This window comes from Colletotrichum chrysophilum (assembly GCF_026319265.1).
Source record: "Colletotrichum chrysophilum strain AFK26 chromosome Unknown scaffold_16, whole genome shotgun sequence".
NCBI lineage: Eukaryota > Fungi > Ascomycota > Sordariomycetes > Glomerellales > Glomerellaceae > Colletotrichum > Colletotrichum chrysophilum.
Window position 1 is genome coordinate 242,196 of NW_026517303.1, and position 21,147 is coordinate 263,342.

The 21,147-nt window shown below is 58.4% G+C and overlaps 7 protein-coding genes across 7 annotated transcripts; 4 read left to right on the plus strand and 3 right to left on the minus strand.

The window, feature by feature from the left end:
- Window positions 1–1,276: 1,276 nt before the first annotated feature.
- Window positions 1,277–4,252, minus strand: COL26b_003028 (uncharacterized protein; the record flags this gene model as incomplete). Its single annotated transcript, XM_053175933.1, has 3 exons — window positions 1,277–1,837; window positions 2,010–3,914; window positions 4,001–4,252. 3 exons carry the CDS (start codon window positions 4,250–4,252, stop codon window positions 1,277–1,279), a joined length of 2,718 nt encoding a protein of 905 aa, XP_053040100.1.
- A 2,692-nt stretch (window positions 4,253–6,944) lies between these two features.
- On the plus strand, window positions 6,945–7,472 carry COL26b_003029 (uncharacterized protein; the record flags this gene model as incomplete). The annotated part of the gene is made up of 1 exon (XM_053175934.1): window positions 6,945–7,472. The coding sequence occupies one exon, from the start codon at window positions 6,945–6,947 to the stop codon at window positions 7,470–7,472; it is 528 nt and encodes a 175-aa protein (XP_053040101.1).
- Window positions 7,473–7,906: 434 nt separating this feature from the next.
- COL26b_003030 (uncharacterized protein) lies at window positions 7,907–10,077 on the minus strand (the record flags this gene model as incomplete). Its single annotated transcript, XM_053175935.1, has 5 exons — window positions 7,907–9,048; window positions 9,099–9,170; window positions 9,220–9,531; window positions 9,590–9,615; window positions 9,674–10,077. 5 exons carry the CDS (start codon window positions 10,075–10,077, stop codon window positions 7,907–7,909), a joined length of 1,956 nt encoding a protein of 651 aa, XP_053040102.1.
- Window positions 10,078–12,051: 1,974 nt separating this feature from the next.
- COL26b_003031 (uncharacterized protein) lies at window positions 12,052–13,172 on the plus strand (the record flags this gene model as incomplete). Its single annotated transcript, XM_053175936.1, has 3 exons — window positions 12,052–12,124; window positions 12,177–12,740; window positions 12,802–13,172. The coding sequence occupies 3 exons, from the start codon at window positions 12,052–12,054 to the stop codon at window positions 13,170–13,172; spliced, it is 1,008 nt and encodes a 335-aa protein (XP_053040103.1).
- Window positions 13,173–14,068: 896 nt separating this feature from the next.
- On the plus strand, window positions 14,069–14,614 carry COL26b_003032 (uncharacterized protein; the record flags this gene model as incomplete). The annotated part of the gene is made up of 2 exons (XM_053175937.1): window positions 14,069–14,155; window positions 14,207–14,614. 2 exons carry the CDS (start codon window positions 14,069–14,071, stop codon window positions 14,612–14,614), a joined length of 495 nt encoding a protein of 164 aa, XP_053040104.1.
- An 808-nt stretch (window positions 14,615–15,422) lies between these two features.
- On the plus strand, window positions 15,423–19,014 carry COL26b_003033 (uncharacterized protein; the record flags this gene model as incomplete). Its single annotated transcript, XM_053175938.1, has 4 exons — window positions 15,423–16,205; window positions 16,254–16,666; window positions 16,715–16,933; window positions 16,980–19,014. The coding sequence occupies 4 exons, from the start codon at window positions 15,423–15,425 to the stop codon at window positions 19,012–19,014; spliced, it is 3,450 nt and encodes a 1,149-aa protein (XP_053040105.1).
- Window positions 19,015–19,271: 257 nt separating this feature from the next.
- Window positions 19,272–20,768, minus strand: COL26b_003034 (uncharacterized protein; the record flags this gene model as incomplete). The annotated part of the gene is made up of 4 exons (XM_053175939.1): window positions 19,272–19,297; window positions 19,345–19,514; window positions 19,564–20,389; window positions 20,438–20,768. 4 exons carry the CDS (start codon window positions 20,766–20,768, stop codon window positions 19,272–19,274), a joined length of 1,353 nt encoding a protein of 450 aa, XP_053040106.1.
- Between the last annotated feature and the right edge of the window lie 379 nt (window positions 20,769–21,147).

A 21,147-nucleotide genomic window follows, 5' to 3' on the forward strand; every position in this document is an offset into this window, starting at 1 on the left:
CTCTCTCTCTCTCCGTTCCGTCGGGCCACTTGGGATGATGTACTTCAACTTGAATCCTCCATGATGTTTTGCCGCCGCCGGTGGCTACCGTCCGCTTCCCCGGCATGAGGAAGGGGAGTGGCAGCCATGTTGGTAAAACAAGAAACGAAGGATCGCAACGAGCAGAAAAATGCAATGCCATCACGTCCCAACCAACATACGCGCTCGGTCAAACAAAAATCGGTGTTGGAAGAAGAAGCCACAAACTCGCATGACACTCCACACTTCCCCATCCATCCTCCACATGCCGTTGCCTTTGCCGCCGCCGCCGCCGCCACCAACAACAACCACCACCCGAACGGGACACACTCGCGCTCATACACATTGCCAGAAAGCAAAGAGCTTCTTTTGGGTTGTTCCTTCCCACCTTCCCCATCTCCTATCCTCCCCTTTGGAGCAGTCGAGACGAAACGGAACTAGAGCATGCAGATGCAGGTCTATCTATCGCATTAGGAAAAGGAGGCATTTCTTGTTTTTTTCTTCTCTTTAGGGTTATCGGCAAGGCAAGACAAGATCTGGGAAAAACCAAAAGGAGGAAGGGAAAAAAGCAAAAGAGGGTGTCATGCAGCAGCATCAGCAGCAGCGGCCAGCACCAGAAGGCAGCGCCAACAGCAGCAGACAATAGACTTTTTGAGCAAGATAGCGGATCTTGCTCGATGTGGGATCGTGAAACCTAACGGTTCAGCTTTGATCGAAAACGGCATGCGCTTGTGTACTCCAGATATACCTTATCGCCAGGTCTGGAATATCATGGTTCAGGGGTGAATGAACTCAATGACCGCTGCTTGTATGTCGATAGACACTCCGGGTGCCATAGCTCCTCATCCGCGCCGGACGGCCAGAGTTGGGGGAACGGGGACAAGCTGGAGGGGTAGCTGTCACAAGCTTCACTACGGCGACGACGACTGCTGCTATCTCATGTAGACGGAGTGAAGAAAAAGGCTCGTGAAAGGTCTCTTTTCGATGTATTCAACAACAACCAGGGGGGATATCAATTAACGGAAAACGAAAAAATGGAAAAAGCTGGCCCTAATAGAGAAGGAGTAGCAATCCAAATAGCAACAGACATGCTTTGCGTCTGGTATTCCCGTCTGGTTTTTTTTTCGCATATGCCGCTGTCGCTGTATGCAGGCTCGACGCCGGCCCTGGACCCCTAATGCTCCCTTCTCCGCGCACGCGCGCGTGCGTGCTCTCACTCATCCGCCCGACCACCGTCTTCTTTTCTTGTCTTCTGTCTTCACAATCTCCCGTGGCGAGCCTTGAAAATCGCCACCTTGTCGTCGTAAAATAGAATTTCGCGGAGTCGGAGGCGAGGCCGCGAGGGGCCGAAAACCGCGTCGCGCAGAGACTCGTCGTCCGAGTCCTGGGCCGCAGACACCTCCGACTGTGTGTCGTCCGCGTCCACTGCGCTTGCTGGGGTATCATCGTCGTCGTCGTCTTCCTCTTCCGAGGTTTCTTCATCCATCTGACTGGCCGTCTCCTCGTCCGTGCCGGCATTGTCGTCTTCGTCATCCTCGTCATCGACACCGGAGTCGTGTGCCATGACGCCGTGGTGGTCGGCCGTGACACTGGCAATCGAGCCGCCACTCTCCTCCGCCGGCTTGCTCTCCAAGATCTCAAAGCACTTTGTTGAAATGCCGACATAACACAGCTGAATCTCGGGGCGTAAGGTTATGATGTCCACCATCTGCAAAGCCAATTCTCTTGGCTCAAAATTGCCGACTATGTGCTCAGCGACGTGCTGAAGATTCAGCGATCGCAAATGCGGAACGTTGGGCAAACGTTGAAGGAATGTGTGCTGTGACAAGACCATGGGTTAGCTTTGGTCTATTTTTGCAGGTATGAGGTGGCAGAGGTTATCGTGCCACAGTAATCGAGGACGTCATGAGTATTTCAGCTCACAGGCCAGAAACCAGCAGCAGCGAATTTCACATGCCACAGATAACACACACAAAAAAAAAGTCACTTACCCAGTCTTTGTAGTGCAACGATATGGCGAGCTCCCTGAGGTTTGACATCCGTCCACTCGTCATGTACAGCAACATGTCCGTCGACAACACCCAATTGCGCCAACGAGAGTTGTCCGCTGGTACGTTGCCGTTCTTCCGATCCGAGCTGTCCAGTAGAACCTTTTGCAGACTTGACCGATGTTTCTTAATGACCCCCTTGAAAACCTGCTCAATGGTCGCAGGCTGAGGCCCTACCCGTCGACGATCCTGCAAAAACAGCACCTCCAAACTGTTGGGCGCCAGGGTGTCCCTCAGGAAGCTGACCAGGGCACTTGAGACGGTGTCGGTATGGATGCTCTTGAGGCAGAGGTGATACTCCATGGGCTGCTTGCTCGCGTTCGCCGCATGTGATCCGAGCCTCGATGCAGGCGCTGGTGCGAACTGCCGCCGCAGGCCCTTCCAGAGGTGCTCGCTCTGCACGCAATCCAGGATGGTGATGTTGGTCAAGACCGTCCAGTCAAACGCTTGAATGCACACCTGGATCGAGAGATTGACGCGCTCGAGTTCAAGGGTGCGCAGCTTGAGTTTGCCTTCCAGCCTCTTTCGCGGAGTCCGCGGGGACGCGTATGAATGCTCGTTACCGACAAGAGTGTTCTGCTGCTCGTCGGACGGCCGGTCCTCCACGGAAGCGCCGTGGCCTTGCTCGGGGTAGGTGACCGCTTCCTCTGTAGTCTGGTCTACGAGCTGATCCTCCGAACCAACCTCAGTGGCCTCGTCTGCGGGTGCGGCGTCTTGGCCGGCGTCCACGTCGACATGCTCGTTCGTGTCCTGGGCCGGCAAGGTCTCGGTATCGTCTGCGTCCACACTTGCGTCGTTTGACGACTGCGTCGTTGGGGCAGACAACAATGGCGCCTTTCCCCTCGACCTCGAGCTTGCCTTACGGCGGATGTCATAGACCCGACCGACGAGCACGCCGAGGACGCCGCCCAGTCGCTTGTCTCCAATGGAGCTCTCGCCAGGCCATCTGGCTTCCCGGTCGATCTGGTGCAGGTCGGGACCGTCCCACGGCTGGGCAAAGTCCTTGTTCACGGCCTTTTGCGAGATACCGACGCGCAGTTCCTGCAGACGGACTTTGGATCTCTCAATCACCATGGCCATCTCATCCAGGTAGGCAAGCTCGTCAATGTCCAACACGGTCAGGCTCTTGAGCGGCGGCAAAACGCAAAAGGTGGGAAACTCGACCCGTGTCTCGGCGTACGGCAGCGCAGGCCGGGCGCGGGGCAGGCCGGGCCCGGTGATCAGGTAGCCGATGGCGGTGGCGTTGTTGTTGGCAGACGTCGCCGGATGCGGAGGAGCCGGGCTCGAAGACGTTGAAGACGTCGTCCCCTCGTAGTTATCGTGCCACCTCACCCAGACCTTTTCCAGCTTCGATTCGCCGTCTGGGCTGTGCTCCGAGATAGACGCTAGTGCCATGAAGATGTCGGACAGGACTCCGGTGGGCATGTCCCAGACAAACGCCTCCAGGTTGACCATCTTCTCGACGGCCAGTGCCACCAAGGTACCCAGCATCTTGCCGCTCTCCTTGGAGATCATGTACTCCGCGACCCAGTCGGTAGGGCCGTTGCCCAGCGAGAACTTCCTAGTGTACTTAGCGTAGTCGTTCTTCGGTCTCCGCTTGAACGGGACAGGGCTCGCCATGTTGTACGTGGGCTCGAGCATCTTGCGCATCCGATGGGCGAACGAGCTGCCGAGGCAGATTGTGGACAGGCCGTACGTGAGGGCATCGACGCTCTTGCTGTCGGACGTGTTCATCTGGGTGGCGTCGGGCCAGACAATGTCAAATCTCGAGTAGATGTGGGGGATCGCGAGGTTGTGGAGGTTCGAGTTCGTCAGGGCGAGAGACGTGAGGTCGTTCGTGTGGGTGATCTACAAGCGCAAGAGTCAGCGGGAGGGCGAGGCAACAGCGGTCCATCGGAACTTGCCTCCTTAATGATCAGCCGCAAAACGTCCACCGGCAGCTCGAGCAGGGTGAGCTTCTTGCCCGACGACTTGGTGGACGTGACAGCGTCCCACTCCTTGTCCTTGCCCTTCATGAGCTTGCGCATGATGGCGGAGGGATCCTCTCCGGCGTCGGTGTCGTCATCGTCAACCACAGTCGCATGGTTCCCGTACGTGCCGTCGTGGATGGGCACGACGTGCTGGTTCGGATGCGACTGGGCGAATTGATGGGTGGTAGGGTCGGTTGTTTGCAGGGCTGGAGCCATGGTGAGGAGGGCTCAGCGCATTCTTGTCGAGGGTCAGCTAGGTCGGTGGTCGGGAGAGATGGCCTCTCAGGTGCGACGGTTGATGGAGGCGCAGGACGTGTGGAAATATGCTGCGACGACGAGGACTGCAAGATCGTAATCGTGGGTGTCGGGAGGGGAGGGCGCGTCTGTGGTTTTGAAGCTGGCGCCGGGTCAAAGAGCGCGCGGTAGAGGCAATTCGGGGAAGGACTGCCGTCAAAGAAAGCAGGAGGGATATCCTTTGTCGACGGTTCAGTTTGTATCGAGCAACAGCAATGGTGAATCCGAGCCAATCATGTCCCGACCATGGACAGGTTCAGGGATCGTGGTGATGTTGCGGCTCTTCGGTGAGGAGGCGGCGGTGGTGGTGGTGCGTTGGTTGGTCGGACGTTGTCGATGGTTCGCCGGCCAGTTCCTGTTTAGCCTTGCTCCGCGCTAAGGTGACGACGGTCTGATTGCTTTCTTTCCCCCAGATATTACTGTGTGTACGTACCGCCCGAAGCCGACCACTCCCAAAATAATGACCAAAAAGAAACAGTTGAGGTGTGCAAAGGAGGGGAGGAAACGCCTCCAAAATTCAGGTGAGGAACTTTGAATGGTGAGGCAAAGCGAGCGGCAGTCCAGCGGCCAGGCAGGTTCGTCCGTCAGGTCAGGACCCGGAAGGCGCTGCGCTGCGGTGGGAAAGGTATTGCGACTGCGGTGCACTGTGACGGCGGTAGGGGACCCATTCGCCGCAGAGACCCACCGGTACCCCAGAAATGATTCAGCCAGTAGTGTTTGACGCCAATAGAGACACCTGACAAAGTACCGCCTCTGGTCCCGTCGGCGCCGGGGACAGTGGAGGAGCTCCAGCTTCGTTTGAGGTCCAGTGGCCACCGGCCAAGTGGGCTGCCCAAATGGCAGTTCTCTGCCTCACACAGACAGGCCTGCCACGCGTGCCACGATCCAGGGAGATTAAGCGCACCTACAAAACGTCCAAAAATCCCGAACCAGGTGGAGGGACACGGGATTCACAGCCTCTGGGTCAACAGTCTGATTTGACGTCTCGGCCGATGAGACAGCCCGCGAGCTGCTCAGTCTTCAGTGGTCTGCCTGCATCCTCTGTACCATCAACAACCCTCTCCTTGGATGCTTGTCTCGATTATGGGAGCAAGGTTAAAGACACAGCACGGCGCCTTGTTCAATCTGGGCCATTTCAGCTCCGAATAAACCCAACTCACCTACCCCAGCCCAGCCCTGCTCGGGTGGTTCAGCTCAGCTCAATCTCGCGCTGGCTGCAGTTCTCTACGATCCGCCCTGACGTCCCCGTGTCCGAGAGTCCTCCTCGATGTGCCGTTGCGCACAATGGGAATTAAGCTTTTTACATGATCTGCGCGCCATCGATCTTCAGTTGACATCCGGGGGCCGTCACCTGTCTGAGCTCCAAGAGCCCTCCGCGTTTCCGCGGTCCATCTTGCAGAAGCCACGTCCAGGGAGGAGAGAGTCAGGGCGCAGGTGCCTGCAATTGAAACCGCTGATCCGGGAGGGCTATCGCCGATGAGGTGCCTCGGGCGTCGTGGTGGTGCATTCAATGGACCTGCAAGGTGCGACGGACAATGGCTGGAAGCAAGACTGACGACGGACTTTCAAGCAACAGAGGGAGACGGGGGCAATTAAAAACAGAATACCGCGACAAACCAAAACCCGACATTGTGTCAACGGGTGCCGGCTTCCACGGCCAAATCTGGTCAGCAGGGCCGTCGCCTCGGATCGGCTCAACTAAGGCATTGTGTACGAGAGGTCACGACCCATCGAAAAGGGCCGCGACGGTGACGTTTTACGGCCATGGAGGGGTCATTCCGACGCGGGATGCCCTGCAACGCAGACTGACTGGCTTGGCTCCTTTACCGCACGTATTACCGTGAGGAGCCGCGCCGTCTGAAGTGTTTGCAGTGTGGTTGTGAATGACGGCTGTTGGTATGCTAGGCATCCATATGACACCAAGGCAGTCGCTGGTGTTGACGCACCTATCCCGGTTCCGAACTGTCCTTCTGAAGCCCAGCATCGCGAGGCCACGGTCACCTCTTTGCAAATGCCACTTGTAAACTTCACTCAAGGCAACGGTGTCTTTCCAGTTGACTACACATGCCCTGCCCTGCAATACACTGTTCGTTGGGCCGGAAACACACGTGTCTCCCATGGATTGTTGATGTTGCTGTCCTCCCATCGAAAACGCGGATACTTTAAGACGCTGTTCCCCGCCATGGCCCGCGTTATCTAAAAAGTACCCTCCCGTCCTCAAGACCACACCGGACCCCTCTCCTGCACACCACACCAGCTACCTTCCACCACCACCACGCTACCAGCCGCCTCCCCCAGCTGTTGCGCGCATACTCGTCCGGAAAAAAGCACTATTTATTATGCGCTCTTACCGCCTCGACTCTCCAGTCTGACTACCGCCGTAAACAACATCACTTTATTACGTCGCGACGAAAGAAGCTCGCACCAGCGTTACATCAGCCATCCGACGCCCCGCAGTTGAGCCCGGTGCATCATCGTCATCACAGCCCAACGGAGCCGACTCCTCCAGCCCCCAAACCTACTGCATCCATCCCCAACCCGAGCGGTCTACCCGACGAAACCGCGCCGACTCTTCCTCAGAAATCCCACCCCATCGACGACCACAACCGCAACCATGGCCGACTTCGTAGTCAAGCTCTGGGAGTCAATCTTCACCCCCGGCCCGACGCCCACGCTCCTGGTCGCTACCAACGCCACCTTCGCCGCCCTCCAGGTCCTCCTCCTCTTGCTCTTCGTGGGCACGTATAGCATACACTTCGTCATCCTGTCTTTCATCTCCGGCGGCCTATGGTACAGCATAAACTGGTTCGCCCGCGAGATCGCCCTCAACAACGAGCAGCAGGATCTCAAGAAGGCGCTTGGGGCCGACACCACGGCTCCCGCCGCCACGGACGATAGCGACACCGAGGTCGAGGGCGCGGCGCCCGGTCGTAAGAGGAAGGTCGCCAGGTCTCGCGTCGCCGGCAGCAGCAGCCAGGTCGAGACGGAGGAGCAGAGGCAGGAGGCGGAGCTGAACCGCAGGGTCGCTGCCGCTACGGAGTCGAACGCCGAGAGTACCAATGCCGACGGCACGCAGTCGAGCGTGAGCACCGAGGACGAGTGGGAGAAGGTGTCAGAGGCCGAGAACGAGAAGGACAAATGAGGGGCGAGGCGGAGGACCACATTTACGACGCGCTTAAATCCCGTCTAGCGATGCGATGCGATTCTATTGTGACGACAGGGAGTTACGCATCGGCGCGATGAGACACTCGAGATACCCATGGGCGGCGTCGATATGATGGGCTTGGAGCGGCACCACGTAGCGGAACAGACTTGTACATATCGTTCTCGTAGCCTGCTCCATAGGGGGCAGCTCAGTACAAACTTTGACACAAAGAAGCATGCTGATGGAAAGTGATTGCATTCAAAGACGCTCTCTACGTCCGGCAGGTCTCAAAAACATGTCCATCCCAAACTCCTAGATTGACCTAACCCTTTCATCCTAGGCAATTGCTACAACAAGATACTGCCGTCTTCCGAAACGCCGTCCCATGCCCGTGCTAGTTTTACAACGTCGGTACCTCAGCCGGTACCAGCTCAAAGATGCTTCAGCTTTCGTGTGGCGAAAGCAGCAACGATGGCGCACATGGCGCCGATGAAGAGACAGACGGCGATGGCGTTCGGGCCGTCCGTGTTGTGGTGCTCATCCTTCGGCGCGTCTGACAGCTCGGGGCTCTTGCCCGGTTCCAGGATCGAAAAGACAATGGAGCTGATGAAGGTGCCGATGAACTGCGGCAGCGTTGTGTAGATGTTGAGGATGCCAAAGTAGATGCCGGAGAGCTCGCCGGTCGACGAGGACGGTTGCGTGTTCTCGTCTGGCCCGTGTTCGAGGTGCAGCGGCTGGTCCTGACCGAGCGTCGGCAGCTCAATGTTGGAGGCATCCGACAGGCGTCGGTATGCCGCGCCGCCGCCTCCTCCTCCCCCGCTCAGCTTGTTGACCTCAACGCCGAGGAACGCCGACGGCGCCCACATGGCTATCGTCCAGGAGAAACCGCAGGCGGCAACGAGGAACGTCGCGAACCGGAAGCTGGTGGCAAAGGGCGCCAGGGACATGGCGGCGGCGAACATGAGGTGTCCAAAGATCCAGGCCGTCATGAGGTCGGGCCTCTTCTTGCTAAACTTCTCCAAAAACGGGGCAATGGCCCGAGGGGGCCGGGCCGTAAAGTTGTCGTCGTCCGGCGATTTGACGATGAGAGGCAGCAGCCAGGCGCCGATGAAGGTGATGGTCGAGTAGATGACCAAGGCCATGCTGCCGATGCGACCGATGTCTCCCAGCGCATCCTTGGAGTCCTTGCCGTCCGCGGCGGCGTCGTAGCGGAAGTAGGTCTCGCCCACCCACGTGGTGCTGTAGAAGAGGAACGGGAACCAGCCGATCCAGGACCAGAACTGCGCCCAGCAGATGGCCTGGATTCTGGGCGGCAGATGAAGCAGCGTCGACCAGATCTGGCGGAACACTTTGAACTTTCCGGTGGCCTGGCGCGGGTCTTGCCTCGTCGACACGAGGACCCTCTCCGTCACGGCCCAGCATGTGACTGCTGACGAGAACAGCATCATGAACGTGGCAATCACCGTGAGGATCTGAAACTGCGAATCGCCCAGCCATGTGCCAAAGATGCCAACCAGGTCTACGGCTCCTGCAATGTAGCCCAGCATGTGCCCGATGGCAGACATCCTGCTGGCTGTATATCTTGTTAGTGAGCAAGCACGAATCCGCCCGAGGTCCACTTACACCATGCAGCGCCGGTCTGCTGCTTCTCGATCGGCAGCGTGTCGACGATCAAGCTTCTTGCGCAAGACATGACTGGCAAGGGTTAGCTCAAAGTGCGCTACATTGGGGCAGCTGATCCTACCGGCATTGATGGCAAAATCCACGACGTAGATTGCCAGCACCGCCAGGATAATGGTGAATATGCGGGCAGTCTCCTTCTCCGAGATGAATATCCCCACAATCTCCTTGGTAAAGCCCAATATTGCCAGGGCAAACGCCGTGATGATCGAGCCCAGCACTATGAAAGGACGTCGCCTGCCCCATTTCGACTTGGACTCGTCCGCAATCGCCCCGACAATGGGCTGCACCACAAGGCCAGACAGAGGGCCTGCAACCCAAACCAGCGATGTGTTGCTCTTCGACAGGCCGAGGTTGAGGAGGTATGGTGTGCAGTCTGCCAACCAAGTTAAGTTAGCCAAGCGATGGCGCGCACAATCGACGAGGCGACGTACAGGTCATCTCAATTCCCCATGTAAAGCTGCATTGCGGCAGATTAGTCAAATGAGCCCAAACGGCAACGACCAAGTGCAACATACGTGATGCCGAGGGTGTTGAACGTCAGGAGAATCATGCGCATAGCCTCAGAGCTCCCCCTAATGGAGGGCTGCCCCGACCAGCTCGACATCTCGGCGGGATCCTGCTCTGTCACGAGAGCGTCGTCTTCGGCGTTGTCGCTATCGTCGTCGTCGTCGTCTGAATCGTCTCGTTCGCCTACTCCACGAGAACCGGTTACTCTCCTGGGCTCCTCTCTGTGCGCTTGGGGTGGTTTCCGTAGCTTCGACAGGTCATCAAGCTGGAGAGGGCTGCTCCTGTCGTCGTCGAAGCTGGAGGATGATCGCGAGGGTGTTCGGATGGGCGTGGATTTGCCGCCCGAATCGTCCGAGGGTGGGTGAAGAGTGGAATCGTGCGACAGCGTCGTAGAGGACGACGTCTGGTCCATTTGAAGATCCGGGGAGGATGGGAGAGAGGCTAGGTGGACCAGCGATTTTAAAGTAAATCCCGGGGGGCGTCGCGGCCGCTGCGGATGTCAGGACCGGACGGCGGCGCGCGCGTCATGCCCGCAGCTCGCAGTGTCTGGTCAGGGATGTTTCTGGTCCTCTGGATGCGAGGTGCAGCAACAGGTGCAGGCCAAGGGACCAAGGGAGGGGTGGTGAGAGCTGAGGAAGCTCTGGTGGGCCGGGCGATAAAAGTAATATGGGGACGGATGCGCGCTGCAGCGTATTGCACGGGGGAGATTTGGTGGAAGCACGCGCAAGGGAGATGTGCGATACGAGAGATGGGGTCTGCTGAAAGTGGCCGGTGAGATGGAGCAGACGGGAGCGCACACTCTCTGGCGGCTGCGGGCGGTTGGGATAAAGTATGTAATGATTAGGTACTAGATGTCGGGGATAGGGGCGGCGCATTTGATACACGGACGGACCAGGACGAGAAGAGCATGACGGACGGTGCGGATGGGGTCATCAGCTCCAACAAGAAGCGTGGCTTGATGGAGAGATACTGCGACATTCGTGAAAACCTACTGGACACAACGAGGATGCGAGGGAGCACAAATGCTGCCGTGCGTGGATAACAAGAGTCCAGACGGCACGAGTAGTGTCTCGTCTAAGTGGCCTGGTGGAAGGTGTCTCCCTACCTGGCCTGTCGCCGTGCCTCGTCTCCCTGTCATTTGTTTCCCCGGGCGAGGTGCTGTTGGAAATAGAAGCCAGGTGGAAGCCGACGGGCTTCTGGTGCTGAAGCTCTGACCAGGGCGGACAGAGGGAGACTCCGAGTCGTCGGCATGTCCAATCAACTGGATCTTGTTCCTGGTCGCTAATATGCATCTAATTAACGCGTGAGCCTACGTCCATTCTCTCGGCGCTCCAGCATTGCAACGTGTTCTGGTTGAAATACCCCTTGCATTAAACCTTAATAGGTCAGTTGTCGAGCCGTGGTTGTGACAGAGACAGAGGCACTCGAGACCCTTGATCATCGGTCTGAAGAGGAATGCTGCTGTCTAGGGCCAGGCGTTGGGACACGTTGAATTGCTTGTCTCTGTCTGAGTTGAGTTGAATTGGGTTGGTCTCGTCTACTTTGAATAGCATATCTCTGCCAATGGAAGAGAGAGAGGCCGTCCATCTCTTGTTGATAATCAGGCCTTAACACCACCAACACCAAGGCTGCTCCCATTGACAACGAATACCGTCGTTAAAGATGGCATTCTCTCAATTGCACTGCGCTCCACAATTGCGGCCCTCCACCTCACGAATAGGGCAATGCCGCGCAGGACATGCGTCACTTCATGCTTCCACCAGCGCTGCCCCTCCAGCGTCCGGCATCTGCCGCCGCAGACGTCCAGGACTGCCCCGCGTTCAACGATTTTTTTCGTCTCTGCGGCCAGTCGAGCTCCGACATAGGCCAACGTGGTGAACGCTAGCGCTGCTGCACCGCGGCACACTAACCAGCCAGACGGCCCAGCCCACACAAAATTTCCGCGTCGTCTGGCTTCAGTGCCTCCGTTTTGACTCACCGCAGAACCACCCCGCCGGACACCTTCCGCGACGAACGAGAGACGACGGAAAGAGAATACAAAGTCGCGCAGAGCCAGCCGGGCCATCTCATCTTCACCTCGACACCTTCGGCCCTGGCCAATTGACTCGGCAATCGCTCCAACTTAACCTTCCCAACCCCGCCGTCCCTTGTGCAACCCGGCTGCCGTTCTCGCTGCTGCAGAAATCTTGTCGCATCATTGGATTTGCTACGACGCTGTGCTCCATCCCTGCGCGCCCGACGTTCTCGCCCAATCCACGAGCCCATAACGACATCGAGGGCAAACATACCCCCACGTTCTCCACGGCATTGTAGAGCGTATACATACCTAGCCCGTCATGGATCTGGTCAACCAGTTGGTCTTACCCCTCCCCAAGCCAAGAGCATCATGGCCCAGTTCAAGGAGAAGCTGATCGCGAAGGAAAGCCTAGAGGGTCGCCTGTTGTTCGCCGTGCCCAAGAGTGAGTCAACCGCGTCTGCCGTGGGTCTATGCGCTGACAATGCCATCCGCAGAGGGCCGCCTCAACTCGGCCACCCTGGACTTGCTTGAGGGAGCCGACATCAAATTCCGCCGCGAGAGCCGTCTCGACATTGCCCTCGTCAAGAACCTCCCCATCGCCCTCATCTTCCTGCCTGCCGCCGATATCCCGACCTTTGTTGGCGAGGGCCGCGTCGACCTCGGAATCACGGGCTGGGACCAGGTCAGGGAGCACGATGCCGGCATCATTGCCCACAACAAGTCGAGGAGAGCGTCCGTCGATCTCAACGATGGCGAGCTGAAGCCCACCGGTGGCTGCGAGATGGTCATGGAGCTCGGCTTCGGTGCCTGCAAGCTCCAGGTCCAGGTCCCCGAGAAGGGAGCCTACGCCACAACGCAAGACCTGGTCGGCAAGACCATCGGCACCAGCTTCGTCAACCTGGCCGAGGAGCACTTTGCCAAGCTCGAGCTGGGCGTCGACGCCGACGGCAACAGCAACACGTCGCCCAGGAAGCTGCGCACCAAGATCATTGAGCTCAGCGGAAGTGTCGAGGCCGCCTGCGCGCTGGGTGTCGCTGACGGCATCGTCGATCTTGTTGGTGAGTAGTTCCGTTTTGTCTGTGAGGCTGTCTGTGAGGACGGAGACTGACCGTATCCCAGAGTCTGGCGAGACCATGAGGGCCGCCGGCCTCAAGGCCATCGACACCGTCGTCGACTCGCAGTCCGTCCTGATCAAGTCCCGCAACCCCTCCAACGTCGAGCTCGTCGAGCTCATCGCCGCCCGCATCCGCGGTGTCATCACCGCTCAGAGGTTTGTCCTGTGCCAGTACAACATCGAGAGGTCACGCCTCGTCGAGGCAAAGCAGATCACCCCCGGCAAGCGTGCGCCGACCATCACGACGCTGGACGAGGAGGGCTGGGTTGCAGTCAGCTCCATGGTGGAGAAGAAGAAGATTGCTCTGGTGATGGACGACCTGACCCGCGTTGGCGCCCAGGACATTTTGGTGCTTGATATCCACAACACTCGATAGATCTGGAAACCATTTAGACGACGACCACGAGATACCTTTGTAATACACGTGAGGGCGGATCAGACATTTGTCTTGGAGAGCCATTTGTCTTGGAAAACAAGGGCGAGCTGTCAAAACGTAAAGTGAAGCTGTAGATGGTGAAACGCACGCTGATCACCGACGCAATTGTCGCAGTTGTGGCTGTGGACGATGATGTACCGCAGTCGAGCGCCGGCCGGTTGCTTGCGCCGCTAGCGTCGCGTTTCCGAGACTCTGCACCTCAGCCCTGTCGACGTGCAAGGCCCAACGCACTGAGCCCCTGGTCAACGGGGAAGCTGTGCGTTCACAGCTTGCGCGAATCGGCCCTCCATCGAAGCTTTACGTAGGCGTCGGGCAGCCCTGTGTCGTGTCGAGGTGCTGGTGTCGATTGGACCTCTCCTGCTGATCCCCAACACGCAAAGTGCGCCAAGTGGGTCCAACTCCGTCACTCCCGTGTCCCGGCCGCAGTGCACGCGCCAAACAGGGCGTATCGAAGGCGAACCCGACGGTAGAAGGATATGGGCTATTACCGTCAGGGAACTAACAGAAAAGAGGGTGAAGCGAAAGCGAACGAGCGGCGGGCGGGAAAGCGGGCGGTGACCAGGTGGCCGCGCCGAAGGTCCCGCCCGGACTGGCTTTGATCGACTGTAAGCTCCAAAATATTTAACTGTATTCCTGTCTCCGCACGCCGTCGTCCCGTCGTCACCGACATCTTTTGCTTTCCCTCCCGACTCTCAGGCATCACGAACTTTGGGGCTGCCGTGGACAAGCTATTGCGGTTCATCGGAAGCAGCTCGCATTGAGAGCTTAATATCGTCGACATGCGAAGGAATCAGTCTGCGGAAAGTGTGTCGAGTACCCGGTCCAGTAGTGGGATTATGTCGTCATCAGCAACAGCCACGAAACTCACTGCCACGAGGAGCGGCAGCGATGCCGGCACCATGCAGCAGTCGACCATCTACAAGGTTTGTCCCAACTTGACGATCCATAAGAGTTGGAAACTGACACTCTCGCAGGGTATCATGACACCCATCATCTTCGTCTCGTTTCTCCTCTCCCTTGTGTGGGTCGACTTGAAGTACACACTAAAGAGATCCCGGGATCGCGGCCACCACCACGGCGGCGGCTGGATGCCCAGCTGGCTACACAGCATCGTGTATCGTCACTCACCGTACACGTACATGCAGAAGGAATCCACGACACCGAGTCCCAGCCCCAGGTCGAGTCCCCGGGAGGAGCCGGGCGAGTTCTACTACCACAGCAAGCAGAAGAAGCTGATGCGCATGGAGATGGACGACGCGTTCGAGGTCCGAGGGCAGGTGCTCGTGGTCGTGGGAGCGGCTTCTCTGGCGACGCTCTGGGGTTTCTGGGTCTTGTCGAGCTGGGTCTGGAGGAGCATGTCACTACGGGGTCTTGTCTTTTGATGCGAATGAAGAAGATTCTTTCGAAATGCGTCGTTCCGTGCCTTGTTTGCTTGTCGGGATGATGACGACAATTTCAGACGAACGGTTTTCTGCACGGCCCCAGGGGTTTGCCCGCGCTTTGATCCACCGATACCGCGAGCGTCTGACTCGTTTTGATGCGACGGCCAGGTTGTCGACTGATGGGTCATGATGGTGCTGCTGGATAGGCAAAGGGCTGCCAGAGACGCTGACGAAGTGCTTGTTGGGCACTTGGCTTGGTTGGAAGGATGAGATCAAAGGAACCAAGATACCAAATTTACAAACAAAGGCTGAGCCCACGAATCTAATGGAAGAGTCCCTGATGTCAATCGCACTCATTGTTTCCAGCCGTTTTTCGACAGCTATTGAAGAATGTTTGATGCGTCTTCCCTGCACCGCGAAACAATCCACCAGGACCCTGAAAATTAACCGCCTACCTTGGAAAAGGGCTCGAGCAAATAATTCACTCGTTCTTCCATTTCCATGTAGTCAGACGTATTGCATGCCTCTGCCGTTTACCGCACCGGATCGTTACATCCGATCGCCTCAAGTGCCGTAGGAGCGGGGCAGATCGCGGGGGTGAGCTTCAGCGCCGGGTCTCAGCACCCAGCAAGCTGGTCAGGGGCCGTAGCTCCCACAACCACCACCCGCCCCCCACGCACGCGTCGAGCTCATCTCCTTTCTTTTTTTGGCTTTCCACGCAAATTCACCAACGCGCGCCTCACATCAGATGTTGTAAACCACTCCAACTCAATGTGCCAGTCTCATACAAACGCCGGATGAAATAAAAATGACAGAGCCTGAGCGCAGCACGAGGCCCGGCGTCCTGCACGGGACCTCGGCGCCGTTGGACAACGCGCTGCGAACCGAACTGTACGCCGCCATTGAGGCCATTTACGCGGCGGGTGGGTCCGACACGTCCAGCGTGCCCAAGCCCGCCGCCAACGACAACCGTCAAGATGAACCTGATGCCGACTCCAAACGGCTTTCCGAGGTTCTCAAGTTCTGGAGCTCGAGGATCGAGGCGCGCAACCTGCTGCACCAGCGGGCCTTCTACCACCTTCACCCGCCCGCGAACATCCGGGACTTTGAGAGCTGGGTCTTGGCCCGGGACATGTGCGCCGCGGATGCCGCTCTTGTCGCCCGACTGCGCTGCGAGTGCCCCAAGGCCGGCTTCGAGGTTCTCCCCGTGGTCCTGGAATACACCGGGACTGCCTGCCAGTACAACGCGTGGGTGTCCAAGGAGCAGTCCATCGGCCGTGCCTCGGAACCTCAAATCGGAGAGGACGGGTTCTGGAAGACGTACCAGCACGTACGCCACACGCCGCACGTCTACCAGTTCAGGGGGTTCTCGGGAGCGAACCTTGGGGAGGAAATTGACTGCAAGGAAGGCAATGTCCTCGACGAGAGGAACATTGCATGGGAGCGTGCCCGCCGCGGGCTGTTCTTCTGGCAAGGGCCCCAGGAGCAGAGGTATTTCGATGAAGAGCGCCAGGCTCGCGAGAACAACCCCAAGTGGTATCAGAAGATCGTCCCCGGGACGACTGCCGACCTCGGCAAGTATTTTGCACCTGTAAGTCTGACCCCTCCATGTGACGCGACATATGCTCACCAGCCGCAGGCCATCATGATCGTGCCCACGAGCACGCAACTGGATCTTGTTGATTTCGCGGAAAACCCGCAGCCCTACGCCAACGTCTGGTGGCACTTACTCAAACAGTGCGAGGCCCCCGTGAAGCGACAGGAGCATTTCGAAGCCCTGGAGTCGCTGTGCGATTATGTGTTCCCAAAGGAGAGCGAAGCACCGGCGGAAACCCGAATCCTCGGCATGAGGGTTAGCAATCGAGAAGATTGGATCAAGGCGTTGGATCCCCTCATCATGGGCGACTTGATTGTGGTCTCCCTGGTTTTCCGGGCCCATTCACTCTTCGAGCGTCTCGCTGCTAATACGCCGGTACACCCCACAATCAACTACGACTTGTTGTGTCAGAATGCCGACAGGACGGGATATCCCGCGGCGAAAGCCCTCGGGGCGTACGTATTCCCTTGTTGTGAATGGAGACGCATCTGACACAGATACAGGTTGCGCCGCTTCTTTCTTAAGAACGCCCACTTCTTACAGGTTGCCGCCCCGATGAACAAGATGCCGGTAGACTTTCAGAATGTCGAGGCCACCAACGTCGCCAAGGAGCTGATCAACGAGGCCATGACCTTGCTGAAGTCTCCCGTAACGGCGAACCACGGCCGCGTTATCGCGGACTTTTTGAAGTTCTTTGAGAACTTCAACGACTGGCACAAAATGTGGGTGCTTCTCCCTTGTTGAGGAATGGAGACTGACCAAATACAGGGTCAACTCGGCCGTATGTGGATCTCCCGAGCTGCGGAAACAGGTACCCTTCATCTTGGGTCTGCTGAACAGGCTGCTCGATGTAGTAAAGCGAAACAACCTCCCTCTTGATCAGGTGAAGATGTTCTACAACGATTACAAAACGCGCATCATCAACGCTCCTCCAGGGTTGGTAAGCCAGCTCGTCAGCAACGTACTGAAAGACGACAGCACCGAGGCGCAAACCGCAAGACAGACGTGGTGCGAAGATGAGCCGTCGGCTGAGCTTCTCGAGGGTCAGAGCCAACCGCCCACGACAAGCTTTACCTTGCTCGCCGGCCTGTTCAAGGGTCTCGACCGGCTCGACATGACGTCTGAACTATCTCACCTTGTCATCTATATTGTTCACCATCAGGAAGAGATCAAGCCGATACACATGGCTCCGCTGTGGCTGCCATGTCTCAAAAGTCTTCACGATCTCGTGGATCCGAGTCCTGCATTCCAGAAGCTCTTCCAGGCTATTTTCGGTCTGTACCACAAGATGGTGTTTGATGACGCTTCCCTCCAGTTCGAGGACGCCCCGTCATCCATTACGCCACTGCGGCCCTGCTGCGCCGACTGCAAATACCTCGACGCCTACTTTGAACAGCCCAACTGGAAGAAGTTTCATCTGGTAAAGCCAAAGAAAGTGATTGAGCATATCCAGGAGCAGCTCCGCCAGCAGAGGAAGCCCATCGAGACGACAATCTTTGGCAAAAACGAAATGTCCATTACGATGCAGCTGAACAAGGTCTCCCTGGTGAACAAGGAGCTTGGCAAGATTGAAGCGTTGCGCAGACAGGAGGCGTCCAGAACCGTGCGGCAGTTTGAACCATCGAGGTTGCTGCCCTTCCTCGGCGACAAGGGGGACATCATGTGGAAACTGGGCGATGCTGATTCCGCGGATCCCGTCCAGCGCACACCAGCGAGGCCATCACTTACGTCCGCCAGCGGATCCGGGCTTTCTCGGACCAGCTCGTCGTCTTCTGCGGATACTTCCGTCTCCACGGCGACCCCTAGCAGGAGCGTTCGAGAGACGGTCGTCAAGAGAGAGCCAGGGGCAAGTGCTAGAACCACGGTCGGTGGCCTGGTCACACCAAAGACTGAACCGCGCAACGAGCTCGCGCGCGTCAAGACTGAGCACACACCCTCGGGCTCTTCGCACCACGGCCAATCCAAAAGCATCCGCGATATGTTCGCGTCGGTCAAGAAGGAGAAGACGCCGGGAAGCGCCCAGGCCAAGAGCGGGCTGTCTACGAGGGATCGTCTCAAGAACCTCCAACCGCCCCGACGAGAGCAGTCCACGCCCAAGTTTAACGACTACTCGAAACCGCCGATGGGCTCCCTTGATAATGCGGTAGCGAGCAGCAGCTCCAAAGCGCCCGAGCCCATCGTCAAACGGGACCCGCTCGCATCGTTTGGCGGCGGCGGAACGCGGAATAGGGAGCCGGTGCGCAACGGAATCCGGAAGAGGGCCGGGCTAACGCATGACACCAAGACAGCACCACTGTTGAAGACGGTCGGCAGTTTTGCAAGCAGACACAACGCCACCCCAGGCCCGTCAACGACCCCACCCCTGAACAGCACGCCCGGGTCGTCAGCATCCGCGTCGCGGGCGCCGGATTTCATGTCAGCGGTCCTGGACGCTGAAAAAGCCCGCAAGAAGCGGTCTTCAAAATCGACGTGGGAGGTGAAGACGGCCGCCGGAAACGTGGTGAGCGCGGGAACGTCCTCGGCCATGGCCAAGTCGCGGTTCGACGGCCTTGCTAAGGACAAGGAGAACACGACGCGCCGTACACATTTTGGCACGTCAGCAGCCGGTCGGACCGCGAACGTGTTGTCGGCGCGCTCGCCCAACATTGGCGGCTCTTCGGCCTCGACAGCGAGCAAGAGAAAGGCGGACGACGATCTCATCGACCTCTGCGGCACCAGCAGCCCCGAGCGCGCTAGCAAGCGCAAGAAGAGCGCTGCTACTTTTGACCCTTTTGAAGACGACGACCCCTTTGCGGATATGTAGATGGTGTTTGAGTATGCGCACGGACGATATTGGCAGGCGCATTGTGTTTGAGGTTACTAGAGTTGGTTTGCTGTCTGGATTAGCGGCTGGAAGTTGGCAAAGGCGTTTGGTGGCACGCGTGTTGAATCAGGAGCTGTAGGATCGATACCCCAAGACCAGGATTGCATTTAAGAATCAATGGATGCCATTCTTATTGCTATGATTAACCTATTTTGTGTACTCCCGTGCCCTAGAATCGACCATACGCACGAGGACGTTTACATCACGTACAGAATATCCGTGTCTGAGGGGGTTAGCCAAAGCAGCCTCGACACACGCGGGACAGCTTACCAATGGGGTGACTGCTGGAGAGCTGGGGCAGCTGCGTGTACTTCTCCTCGAGCACGTCACGGATGCTGTTGAGGAGCTGGACGTAGCTCTGCTGGGGGTTCGCCTTGAGGGCAGAGATGAAGGCGTAGGACATGGCGCCGGTGGCCTGGTTCGCGATGTTGGCGTCGGCGCTGCTGAGGTTAATTATCTCCAAAATCACACAGCACTGGAAGCACTCACGAAGTCTGGCTGTCCTTGCTGCCGGACCACATGATGACGTCGGCAGGCGACGTGCGGGTCTCCTTGGTGCGCTCGTAGGCGTCGTCGCCGGCGATGGCGCGCTTGCCGAAGCTGAAGATGGAACTCGCGACACCGCCGAGGTCGCCGGCCGTGTACGCCTGGAAGGCGCTGAGCAGACCCTGGCCCGCCTCCTTGGCCAGGTTGGGCTCCTTGAGGACGCCCTTGGTGGAGTAGATGTACGGCAGGTCGAGCGCGGATCCGGAGTGGCACGAGTCGAAGATGGCCGTCAGCCGCACACCGGGCTGCAGGGGCTTGACCATGATGTGGTGCATCTCGTCGTCGACAATGTGGCCGGCCTCCTTAAAGTCGACCGGGTAGATGACCTCGTCGTAGCCGTCGTCCTCGTCGCCGTCAATGTCCTCGGTCTGGCCGCCGTGGCCCGAGTAGTGGAAGAAGAGCGAGTCGTTGGGCTGGGCGCCCTGGACGAGCCAGTGCATCGCGCGGAGGATGTTCTGCTTGGTGGGCTGGCCCATGGGCTCGCGCTGGTCGTCGGTGAGGACGACCATGTCCTCGCGCTTGTAGCCGTAGCGCTCGACGAGGAAGGCGGAGACGTTCTTGACGTCGTTGATGCAGCCGCGGAGCTCGCCGTCCTGGCCAAAGTAGTTGATGCCGATGAGCAGGGCTTTCCTCTTGCCCTGGCAGGTGGAGTACTGGAAGCCGTAGCCCTCGGGGGCGCCGTGGCCGAACTGCTGCACGCCGGTGGGAGGGGGAGGGGGCGCGCCTCTGTTGCCGTGCGCCCAGTCGTTGGAGTTGACGGTGGGCATGTCTGCGGCGTGTTAGCTCGGCCCGGCATGATAGCTCAGGGTCAACTTACGGGGCCTTCCTTGGTCACCATGGGAGTTCACGGGGTAGCCGTAGACATCCAAGCCTGGAGGGGGAGGGTGAGAAGGGGGGGCGTACCTGCCCATGTAGCTGCTGCCGGGGTTTGGGTTGGGAGGCTGCTCGTGATAGTTGCCGTAGCCCTGCGGGGGGCCGGGAGGAGGACGGTCGTAACCTCCGCCGTAGCCGCCGTGGTGACTGCCGTGGTGAGAAGGGGGCGGGCCCGAGGGAGGCTGGTAGCCGCCGCCGCCGCCTCCGTAGCCTCCACCGTAGCCTCCGTCATGGCCGCCGCCGCCGTGGCCGTACTGTCCAGGGTAGCCCGACATGTCTGCTTTGTGATGGTGCTTGATGACAGGCTGTTGCTTTGTTTACTGTGGAGGTTGCTGCTTTACAGGTCCCTGGAATGATGTGAGTGGCTGGTCCCGGAAAGGTGGGGGAGGGGTGAAAACCCGCCTGGGTGAGTAGAAGCTGCTGTTGCTCTGGAAGCCCCGAGGTTCAAGACGGAAGACGGCTTCTGCAATGTGATCTGGAGATGCGCAAGACCCGGGAGCGACACCAAAGACCAAGTGTCGTTAATAACGGAGTGTTCAAGAGGTTGGACGTCCGGGAGGTGAGAGAGCTGAGCTGAGGTGAGGGGCGCCGTCAGCTGGCCGCGAGAGGAACCGCCGGGTACCTGAGGGCGGTAGCTACAGGCGCTTGGGACTT